The sequence below is a fragment of the Bos javanicus genome, chromosome 15, assembly GCF_032452875.1.
Source record: "Bos javanicus breed banteng chromosome 15, ARS-OSU_banteng_1.0, whole genome shotgun sequence".
NCBI lineage: Eukaryota > Metazoa > Chordata > Mammalia > Artiodactyla > Bovidae > Bos > Bos javanicus.
The window spans coordinates 53,967,957-53,980,259 of record NC_083882.1 but is presented as its reverse complement, the minus strand read 5'-3'; the positions used below and the strand labels follow the sequence as shown (position 1 = coordinate 53,980,259).

The window sequence follows — 12,303 nt, the reverse complement described above, 5'->3', positions numbered from 1 at the left end:
TTAGACGACAGAAGGCGATTCGTAAACTGTAAAGTACTGAATAGATATCAGCTGTACCCTTCCTGCACCTGCCCTTGTTTAATCTAATTGAAGCCCAGGGACACAACTGCAGTGGACCTAACGCGGACCGGGCGTTTCTATAGGAAACAGCCTAGAGGTGTAGCTTTTTTTCCTTTGAGAAAACGCAGGGCAAGGAGCTGCTGGGAGTTGTAGTCTGCGGTGGTCTTTACACGCCAGGGCTGGGGTGGGGCTTGGGGGGAAGAGATGAAGAACTACAACTCCCGTGAGGCCATGCGGGGACAGCCCTCGCACTCTCCCGCCAGGCGCGCTCCCCAAGACGAAACAGGAGGGGGCCTTCGCGCGCAATGGGGATTCACAAAAGCGAGCTCTGAGGCGGACGCATCGTGGTGGACATGGCGTCTGATGGAGAAAAGGAGACGCGTGGGGGTGGGTGGGGATTGTAACAAGAATAAGACACGGGGAAAAAGGCAAATTAAGAAATAAAATGGCCCTGCCCCTATTCCTCACTTCGCAGCACAGTCCTAAATCGCGCCGCTGGGAAGGCGTCGGGAGCGCGCTTCCCGGCTCGCTCCCCGAGTCCCGGGTGCTTAAATCGGCTGGGAAGGGGCGGGGCCAGAGGCGCGAGGGCGGGGCCTAAAGCTGCGAAGGCGGCGGTAGCGGCGGCGGCCACGACCCAGACATCTGGGGCTGTTGTTGTTCTCTCGAGGTGGGACCGCCTCAGTCCGTTCGCCCAGAGAGACCAGGAGCTCGTCTAGTGGGAATAAGGTGGCCGCGTCCCCCCTCTCTCCTGTTTCCCCGAAGCTGCGGCAGGACCTGGTACAAACGTCCTGCGTTTGGTCTCCGATGCCTTTCAGTGAGGAGGGGGCGTCGAGATCCCGGTGAGCACAGTCAAGCTCCTCCAGCTCGGTGTCTTCGCTGGATCCCCATTCTCGCACCCGAGACTGGCTGCCATGACTGAAAACGCAGAGGGGGACCTGAACTCCAACCTGCTCCACGCCCCCTATCACACTGGGGACCCTCAGCTAGACACAGCCATCGGGCAGTGGCTCCGTTGGGATAAGGTGGGTACCTGGTCAGCAGGGCATCCTCCCCCTCCTCCTGCACGCCCTCCCACACCGTGAACGCCCTTGCCCGTCCCCACCCGGTGCTCGGCAGGCTGTGGGGGAGATGGCTCAGGCCATGCGGCGGGAGCTAGCGGAGCTGGGCGTTGCCACCCACCTATGCCTGGGCTGCCTCCCTGGGGCCGTCTGAGCTGGGAAAGGACGCCTGTAGTCGCTTCCTTTTGCAGGGCGAGAAATTGCTACCTTCCTTCCTCCTCCCCCCTTCCCGCCTCCCTTCAAGTGTATATCATGTCCCTTTTCTCCAAAAAAATGATAATAATTAATCATCATCATCGTATACCCTTAATAGAGATATTTCCTTCTCCCTTTCTTCTCCCTTGACTTCCTTCTCCGCAAATCTGAAAGTGGGTGTTTGTGTGTGTGTGTGTGTGTGTGTTTTTTTTTTTTCCGCCTTCTGGGACAGTATCTAACCACTATCTGCTTGAGCGCTGGTCTGGTGTGTTTCCACCTTACGTCGCTAGGTAGTCGCTGGTATCGCTCCCGCTCCCGTGTATTCTCTAATACCACCTTTTGCTCTTGAGAAAGATAAGGGTTCTCTTTTTTCCTCTGGCCAGAAGTTATTTTCTGGAAGTATCCTCTTCCAAAAATCATTTTTTCCAGGTTTCATGCGATGCTCCGTATACAGACTTGTATCCATTCCTCCTCTGTTCCCCTACCCGTACTCTCTCCAAATTGTTGCGGTGTTTTCATCTTGTGGAGGCATATGGGATGGATATATGAGAGCTAGAATTAAAATGCAGCCATCTCACTTGTAAAGAGGCCCTTAGCTCCAACAGAGGAAGATGATCCAAGCTTCTGCTTTGTCGAGTATATTACATTTGTTGAAGTAGAGACGGCAATGTATTTTAAATGGAATTAATAATACTGAATTAAAGAATTAATGTGGTCATATGTGAAATCATGTTATTCAACTTCCTAAAGGATTATTAGCCTTCTGAAAAAGTTTTATCTTTGTTCAGTCATTCATGCGTTCAGCAAAAAATATCCATTGAGCATTGGGTAATGTTTCAGGGCCTGTTGGGTCCAGGGTATGCTAGTGGTGAGGAGGCTAGAAAGGGTTCCTACCCTCAAAAAGCCTTCAGTCAGCAAATAAGGAAGACCAACAAATAAGCAATTACTTGTTTAGTATTACATGGTTATATGTATCTTGGACATTCTAATTCTTCCTCTGGAGTCTAAACCAGTGCATTTCAAACTCTTGAAGTGCATGCAGATCACCTGGAGATCTTTAAATGCAGATTGTGATTTAGGAGGCCTGGGGTGGGGTGTGAGATTCTGCTTCATAATGGACCACACTGTGGACCACACTTTGAGTAGTGAGGCTCCAGAATGTTCTGAATGAGCTACTAGAGAGCTAACACCCTCTTTGTAGGATTTGACCATTTATACAAAAAATACATATGTACACACACTTTTTTCAGTCATGTACAAAATCTGTGGTATCCCATTGATTACAAAGATGTGAAAAATGCAAATAACTTTAAATCCATTTTGCCTGTTTTTATTATTGCCTACTGTGAATATAGTTCCTTGTCGTGGAAGGATACAAAAGAAGTGAAGATTTACAGATTACTTTTCTGCTTTTGGTTCATTAGGGAGGAGGAAGCCTAGTAGGAAAAAAGAGCTAAGGCTTAGCATACTGTAAATGATATATGCTGTAAACTGACCATATATATGTCTTCAGCAGAGAAATCTAAATTACAAATGAATGTTATCTCTATAGGTTTAATATAGTTAATTGCTATTGTTTAAAGCCATCTGCTGTCAGTAAAGAAATGTGATTGCACTTGTGTCTCTGTGAAGTGAAAGGAAGATGTATGATATTCAAAGATACTTGTAGAATTCCAACACAATTTAATTTACTGCTAACTATTATGTGTGTCAAAGCCTTTGGCCCTTCAACAATAGGAGTTTGTTTCATTGCCACAGGTGAAATCTTTTGTTCTATTTAGGTGCCAATTTTGACTATACTTTTCCTAATGGGTCTTTGGATTTTTAAAAATATTGGCTGAGTGAATTAATATCAATTGTTCATGCTGTACCTAGATATTGTTGGGTATACTGAAATGTGACAAGACTATGAGATACATATACACGTAAAAAGATAATGCTGGGATGGTATTGGTGGCAATTTAATAGTTTATAGGCAGTTGGTTTTTATAGGAATTTAAAAATAGTGACCTGTGGACTGGGGTAGTCAAGGAAGACAATAAGAAGATGGGATACATATAAAAAGAATGGGGATAGCCCTCACCGAAAATGGAAGAGAAATTAATTTATATTTAAAGGGCCTTCTATATACAAGGTACTGACTGAAAACCTGTGGGAGACACAAAGATTAATTAGATATGGACCATATCGTCAAAGAACATAGAAGGGAATATAAAACAAAAGCTTACAAATATAATACACGTAGCAAGTAACAAGTGCTTTTAACAGATTTAAACAAGTTTAATAATTATTTAATAAAAATAATATTTACTTAACCAATGGAGAAGGCAATGGCACCCCACTCCAGAACTCTTGCCTGGAAAATCCCACGGATGGAGGAGCCTGGTAGGCTGCAGTCCATGGGGTTGAGAAGAGTTGGACATGACTGAGCGGCTTCACTTTTCACTTTCACTTAACCAATTCCTCTCTCAATGGGAAAAATGCTTTTAATTAGTAAGGAAAGATACATCTATTGTAGACTGATAGTGTAGGTCAGCTAGGCTCTGGTGTCCCAGGGCACTGAAATGTGGAGTGCAGAAACATTAAACAATAGTTTGGATTTATAGCATTTATTGCATTACATGTTGGTGATGACATGTGTGGTCTTCCAGCATAGAGAAAGTGAGGTAATACCTGATTAATACCTATTTATTTTCTTACAGTGAAAAAAAGAACCTACCAAATGCCCTGATCCTTGATGACTCTGGTGAAATACATAGTACCAAGTCATAAGTTGATCTAAAAGCAATTTGTTACTTGTCCAGGTCACTAATATTGCTAGTTTTAGTCATGGTGGGCGGTGTTCTTTGAAATTTCTTCATAAAACAGGTGTTATCTGTGATAAACCCTTCAGAATTAGTTAAAATTTAGACTTGTCAACATTGAGAGGAAGAATATTCCAAGCAGAGATAAAAACATTAATGTGTGTACTTAGAAAATTTGTTTCTGCAGTAGCTTAGGGTACATAGAAACTGTTGGAAAGGCATGTAGACCAGGTCATAGAAAGGCATTAGTATGTGGTTAGTGGCCTTGAATAAAGGTATATGAAAGTGTTAAAACAAAAATAGTGCAATAAGACAGGGTATTTATTGGGGCGGTCCCAGGTACCCCTTGCTGTTGCTATGGAGTGACATTCTTTTGTTCTGTTTACTATAGTCCAGGATCTGACCCTTGGTTCTTATGCCTTCAGACTAATTTGTTAGTCTGTCTTGTCTCAGGATGGACTCATGCTCCTCAAGGTCACAGTAACTGATGTCAGAATTCAGAAAGCTGTTTTATTAATTTATGGCACAGGTGTAATATAGATGAATTTGTCTCAGTCAGGCCATTTTCTAGCTGCACCATAAGGGAAGTGAAAGAATCTGAAGATTTGTAGTGATTATGAAATCAAATCACAAGGAGTCCAATATATGGCATAAATGTTTAACAGCATTAGCCTGTAATAAGTAAATGCATCCATTTCTCTGATGGGACTGTCCTACACACTGGAATCCAACAAGTCTGTGGATCAAAGTGTTCCTCCTCCAGCCAGGGCACAGATGACACCGCTACAGTGCTCCCCCCTTCTATCTTTTAGGGCTAAGGTCCCCACTTCCTTCCTAATGCTTTCATACGTTCTATCAGATTACAGACAAGTCTTGCTGGCTAGAAGCTAGGTTCTCTATAAACATGACAACTCTCTCCTGTTTTTGATATACTGTAAATTTTACAATTTTTTAAAACAGTCTTATCAGAGACATTAAGCCCTGTCCAAGTTTGGATGTGTAAATGTGGGTAGGGAGTGGGATGGGACCCAGGGCAGAGCTGCTCAGTCAGCTGTAGTGGCAGCAACTATATACATGTTGACAACAGTGTGGAGACAAGAATTGGCCATGGCATTTTGAGAAATAACAAGTAGAATGCTGTGGTCTCTGAAGGTAGGTTTATGTTGAGAAAGAGTAGAATGTAAAGATAGATTAATTAGGTTACGGTTATGAAATGCCTGAAAATAGAAATAAAAGACTTCATCCTAAAGTCAGTGGTTTTCAAACATCTAGCAATGAAAGTTTTCAAGCAAAATACAGCCCGTGTTTTTTTTAAAGTGGTGAATGAATTTCCTTTTAAATTATCGTGTCATGGAAAACACACCCATGAAGCACCTTTACAGAGGTTGTCTAGTCCAGTTTCATTGTGTAGAGACCCAAAGAAGTGGAAATTATCAATGGTGGTGGATAGAACCTGAATCAGAACTTGAATCTGCCACCTAGTTCAATACAGTTTTTATAATGGCTTAATCGCTAAATCGTGTCTGACTCCTGTGACCCCCATGGACCCCATGGACCCCATGTGACCCTGCCAGACTCCTTTGTCCATGGAATCCTCCAAGCAAGAATACTAGAGTGGGTTGCTATTTCCTTCTCCATTTTTTTTTTATAATACTAGTCTATATTACACTTTTTGTTAACCTTTTTCTAATACTTTACATAATTTGGCATTTGATCAATGAAGAATACTTATCACCTTGTTAATTTTGGAAAATATTAGTGGTTATTACTTGAATTTATTTGTGTAGTGTTTCAAACCTTGATGATCTAAATAATTTGATATTCACAGCAACCCTGTATGGTAGGCAGGTTAGGTGTAGTTATCCCCACTTTTACTACTAAAGAAACTTAGTTTCAGACAGGGAAGATGACCTGCTCAAGGACATATGGCTTTTAAGTGGCAAACTTGGAACTAAACCTAACGATATCTGGTCTTTACTCTAGCTTTCTTATCACTGTACTAGACTCTGTAACTGGAGTGTTTAATAGATGTTAGTGACATCATAAACCAAGTTTCAAGGACCTCATTAAAAACATTTTATTGGTTTTTGTAAAAGCTGAAGTAGGCTATAATATTCTGCAGAATAAATTGCCATGGAATTTTTTTTTAAAGAGCTGAATTTGCTACTTAACAGTTGCTTTGGTTTCCTTGGCAACAACATTCTCCCTCTGTCCAAGACATTTAGTATGTAGAAATAAGGGTTTGGAGATATATATACACATATATATATGTAATATATATGTATGTATGTATGTGTATGTATATGTGTGTGTATATATATACACAAACACACATACACACATTTGTTGCTTTTGTATATTTCCAAATTTCTTACATTTGCTCTTTAGTTTCTACAATTTTATTTTTAAATTTATTTTTATTTATTTCAAAGAAATACATGCTTATGTTTTTTTAAAAAATAGTAAAAAGAGATTGTAATGGAAAGCAGTGTTCCTACTTACCTCTTCTCATCCTCAGTTTGCTCCTTAGAACCCATTTTTGACTTGTTAGTTACTGTCATGACCATAAAAGCTAGTACCACTATTCCTTGATTTATTTTACATATTATCGGTCAGATGCATGCTGTGAAAAATGAGAGTGCACTCACCCTGTTCTCTGTCTTGACTAAATTACATTATGCCCTTAGTTTTAGTTATTCTTTTGAAAACTTAAATAATTTAATTAGTGCTAACAAAGTCTCCAGGACCGTAAGCCCAACTCACAAACACAGAGCTCCCAATTAGCCATTCTGTTTGAGAAGAGATTAGCAGAAAACATGCCCGTGTATTAAAAACCAGAGAAAACCCGTACCAGCTTCCCAGAAAAATTGGTGGATATCAGTGACTTACCAAGGATCAAGTTATGTAAAGAAGACAAGCAGCATGAAGAGTAAAAACAAAGCAATGGACCCAGAAAAGAACCAAGGTAAAGGAACATAACAACTTAAAATCAATTTTAAAAGGTAATTATTCTATCAAAATAAAGAACAATGCTATGTAAAAGGAACAGGAAAGAAGAATGAGCTCTTGGAAGTTAGGGGGACAAAAAACTGTATCCCTTCACCCCCTGCCAAATGCAATAGAAAATATAAAAGTTCAAGTTGAAGAAACCTATAGCAAAAGGAAATAGACAATATGAGAGAAGCTGACATGAAGGAACCACCCCAGGAGTCCATTGTAAAGAAATCACAGATGACAACTGTGCACTAGTTTGACACTGGGCTTTAAAGAAATGTATCTTAAAAAAGAATGCAATGTCTGTGCCATCAGAGAGAGCTGGAAGATGTTAATGATAATGATGAAGATGGCATGTTATTTCTGGCAACAGCAACATCAAAAAAAGAAAAGCAGTTAACCACAGATGGAAGAAAGGGAGGAAGGGGAGGAGGGAGGGCAGGGAGGAAGGAAGGAAAACAGACTTGAATAAGCAAGTTATGGTTCAAAAGTGAAGCAAACTAAAATAGGGTGTGATTTTTAAAGACTTAATTGATGGAGCTTAAGGGGAAAAAAATCCATTTGATCTCAGCACCTTCAGGTGACCAAGGTGAGCCTGGAAAGATGAAATTTTATCCAAACTCAGGGTCTGTAGTTAACAATATTTAGATAATCTTAATCTAATACTTGCAGTATTTTCAGTTTTGAGGATTAATCTGAAGAAAAAACAGAAAATTTAAAGTTTTATTGTGGTTAAAAACACATAAAATTTACCATCTTCACTGTTTTTAAGTGTGGGACTTCCCTGGTGGCTCAAATGGTAAAGCATCTGCCTACAATGCGGGAGACCCGGGTTCAGTCCCTGGGTTGGGAAGATCTCCTGGAGAAGGAAATTGCAACCCACTCCAGTCTTCTTGCCTGGAAAACCCCATGGACGGAGGAGCCTGGTAGACTATAGTCCATGGGGTCGCAGAGTCGGACGCGACTGAGCGACTTCACTTTTTCAATAGCATTAATCAGATTCTCATTTTTATGAAACAGATCTCCAGAACGTTTTTGTCTTGTGAATCTGAAACTCTGTACTCATTAAAGAAGTCCCCTTACCTCCATTCCCTCTAGCCCCAAAACACAGTGTTAACAACAGGGGAAACAGGTGGGGTAGGAGGGTTTAAGGGAACTCCCTGTACTACGTGTTCAATTTTCTGTAAAACCCAAATTTTTCTAAAAATTCAAGTCTTTGATTAAAAAAAAAATGCTTGAAAGGGAAAGGATTCTCATTTGAAAGCACCCTCTTCTTTCCCATCTGAAAATGTCAAAATAGGTAGACTGACTACTTCTTCCTTTTATTTAGGGTCTTCTTTGCCCTGTTTTTTCTATCAAAAAGAAGTTTTGTTTAGTTCCTTTAAGTTTTCTACAAGGCCATTAGAAATCTATTTGGTTATATCTTTAATCTAGAATTATTTTTTCCCCATCTCTTCCTTTCCTCCTATTTGAAAAATCAGAGAGCCAAGAGAAGCTAACGAAAAGGAATTTGTCTTTATTTGGCTCTTCCAAATTATTAAAGTGAAAGTGTTAGTTGCTCTGTAGTGTCTGACTCTTTACGACCCCATGGACTGCAGCCCATCAGGCTCCTCTATCCACGGGGTTTCCCAGGTAAGCATACTGGAGTGGGTTGCCATTTCCTCCTCCAGGATATCTTCCCGACCCAGGGATTGAACCCAGATCTCTCACATTGCAGGCAGATTCTTTGCCGTCTGAGCCACCAGGGAAGTCATGGGAAAGTAGTAGTCGCTTAGTCTTGTCTGACTCTGCGACCCCATGGACGGACTGTAGCCCACCAGGCTCCTCTGTCCTTGGACTTCTCCAGGCAAGAATACTGCAGTGGGTAACCATTCCCTTCTCTAGGGAATCTTCCTGACCAGGGATTGAATCCAGGTCTCCTGCATTGCAGGCAAATTCTTTACTGTCTGAGCCATGACTGGGACTGCCACAACAAGAGACACCTATGCTTATACATTAAATTAACCAAGGAATGTAAATGTTATTAAATGCCTCTAACTCGGATTTTCATGGTCTCTCCTTGGACAATCTAAATTTGATTTATCTGTCCTTGTGGGAAGACAGTGTGTTTTGCTTATGTAGTTGTTTTTATTTATTTCATATGTCTGTTCTATATTGTAGAAACACTTTTTCCCCCAAATAAAAGGTTGGGTAGTAATTTAGTGTAGATTTTGCTAAAGGAGTATTTTTTTCCATTAGTTACTCTCTGCATTATTGCTAATTAGAACTGAAGCTGCTGCCCTCTGGTGTTGGGAGTTAATGAAGAAAATGATTAATGCTGGTGGAAAGAATACAGATAGTGTATCCAGTCTTGCATAGGCTCTTTTATACCAAGTAATTTAATGAGGACTATATCTTACCAAACAAAACTATAAAAATGGTCTTATTGAATGCTCAAAAGGGTATGAAAATTATAATGTAAATGAAAAATACTGTGCTTCTTAGATGCAAAGTCATCTTAGCTTTCAGCTCACCAGACTTTGTTAGAAAATCTTTTCAGTGTAAGTGGTAGTTTTGTGGTTTCTGCTTCAGAATTTTTTCATGTAATTTTCCCTCTGAAATATTTTATTATTTATTGCAGGTAAAAACTATTAAAAACCTAAATGCCCACCAATCAGAGAAAGGATACATAAACTAGAATACTGCAGCAGTTGAAAACCTATCAGGGAAATTAAACTGAACAGGGGACTTGCAATAACAATGAAGAGATTTTTTTTTAATTGAGGTATAGTTGATATACAATATTATATGTCAGGTGTACAGCATAGTCATTCAAAATTTTTATAAATTATATTCCATTTGAAGTTATAAAACATTGGCTATATTTCCTGTGATATACAATGTATCCTTGTAGTTTATTTTATACCTAATAGTTGGTACCTCTTAATCACCTACCTCTATTTTGCCCCTCCTCTCTTTCCTCTCCCCATGGGTTTTTCTCTGTGAGTCTGTTTCTATTTTGTTATATTCATTCATTTTATTTTCTGTATTCCACATATAAATGATCACATATGGTATTTGTCTTTCTCAGTCTTATTTTATTAAGCACAATACCCTCCAGGTCCATCCATGTTGTTGCAAATGGCAAAATTTCATTATTTTTTATGGTAAGTACTTTTGCATTGTGTGTGTATGTGTGTATTACATCTTCTTTATCCATTAACCTGTTATTGGACACTTGGGTAGCTTCCATAGCTTGACTATTGAAATACTACTGCTGTGAACATTCAGTTCAGTTCAGTCACTCAGTCATGTCCTACTCTTCACAACCCCATGGACTGCAGCACACTAGGCTTCCCTGGCATTCACCAACTCCTGAAGCTTACTCAAACTCATAACCATCGAGTCAGTGATGCCATCCAACCATCTCATCCTCTGTCATCCCCTTCTCCTCCCACCTTGAATCTTTACCAGCATCAGGGTCTTTTTCAATGATGCAGTTCTTCACATCAGGTGGCCAAAGTATTGAAGCTTCAGCATCAGTCCTTCTCATGAATATTCAGGACTGATTCCTTTAGGATTGACTGGTCAGCCACTGTTTCCACTGTTTCTCCATCTATTTGCCATGAAGTGATGGGACCAGATGCCATGATTTTCGTTTTCTGAATGTTGAGCTTTAAGCCAACTTTTTCACTCTCCTCTTTCACTTTCATCAAGAGGCTGTTTAGTTCTTCTTCACTTTCTGCCATTAGGGTGGTATCATCTGCATATCTGAGCTTATTGATATTTCTCCCAGCAATCTTGATTCCAGCCCAGCATTTCTCATGATGTACTCTGCATATAAGTTAAATAAGCAGGGTAATAATATACAGCCTTGATGTACTTTCCTATTTGGAAAAGTTGTTGTTCCATGTCCAGTTCTAACTGTTGCTTCCTGACCTGCATACAGGTTTTTCAAGAGATGGGTCAGGTTGGTCTGGTATTCCCATCTCCTTCAGAATTTTCCACAGTTTATTGTGATCCACTCAGTCAACGGCTTTGCATTGTCAATAAAGTAGAAATACATGTTTTTCTGAAACTCTCTTGCTTTTTCGATGATCCAGCGGTTTTTGGCAATTTGATCTCTGGTTCCTCTGCTTTTTCTAAAACCAGCTTGAACGTCTGGACATTCATGGTTCACATATTACTGAAGCCTGGCTTGGAGAATTTTGAGCATTACTTTACTAGCGTGTGAGATGAGTGCAATTGTGTGGTAGTTTGAGCATTCTTTGGCATTGCCTTTCTTAGGGATTGGAATGAAAACTGATCTTTTCCAGTCCTGTGGCCACTGCTGAGTTTCCCAAATTTGCTGGCATATTTAGTGCAGCACTTTCACAGCACCGTCTTTTAGGATTTGAAATAGCTCAACTGGAATTCCATCACCTCCACTAGCTTTGTTCTTAGTGATGCTTCCTAAGACCCACTTGACTTCACATTACAGGATATCTGGCTCTAGGTGAGTGTGAGTGATCACACCATCATGATTATCTGGGTCGTGAAGATCTTTTTTGTACAGTTCTGTGTATTCTTGCCACCTCTTCTTAATATCCTCTGCTTCTATTAGGTCCATACCATTTCTGTCCTGTATTGAGCCCATCTTTGCATGAAATATTCCCTTGGTATCTCTAATTTTCTTAAAGAGATCTCTAGTCTTTCCCATTCTATTGTTTTCCTCTATTTCTTTGCATTGATCGCTGAGGAAGGCTTTCTTATCTCTCCTTGCTATGCTTTGGAACTCCGCATTCAAATGGGTATATCTTTCCTTTTCTCCGTTGCTTTTTGCTTCTCTTCTTTTCACAGCTATTTGTAAGGCCTCCTCAGACAGCCGTTTTGCTTTTTTGCATTTATTTTTTTGGGGATGGTCTTAATTCCTATTTCCTGTACAATGTCATGAACCTCCGTCCATAGTTCATCAGGCACTCTATCAGATCTAGTCCCTTAAGTCTATTTCTCACTTCCACTGTATAATCATAAGGGATTTGATTTAGGTCATACCTGAATGGTCTAGTGGTTTTCCCCACTTTCTTCAATTTAAGTCTGAATTTGGCAATAAGGAGTTCATGATCTGAGCTACAGTCAGCTCCCGGTCTTGTTTTTGCTGACTGTGTAGAGCTTCTCCATCTTTCACTGCAAAAAATACAATCAATCTGATTTTGGTGTTGACCATCTGGTGA

At 40.3% G+C, this 12,303-nt stretch overlaps 1 protein-coding gene across 1 annotated transcript in view; it reads left to right on the top strand.

Annotated features, from left to right (window-relative positions):
• Nucleotides 1-356: 356 nt before the first annotated feature.
• Nucleotides 357-12,303, top strand: part of PGM2L1 (phosphoglucomutase 2 like 1) — a 62,239-nt gene continuing 50,292 nt past the window's right edge. The window contains exon 1 of the mRNA XM_061380807.1: nucleotides 357-1,082. Coding sequence (XP_061236791.1) covers nucleotides 972-1,082 — 111 coding nt within the window. The 5' untranslated portion in view covers nucleotides 357-971. The remainder of the gene's footprint in view (nucleotides 1,083-12,303) is intronic.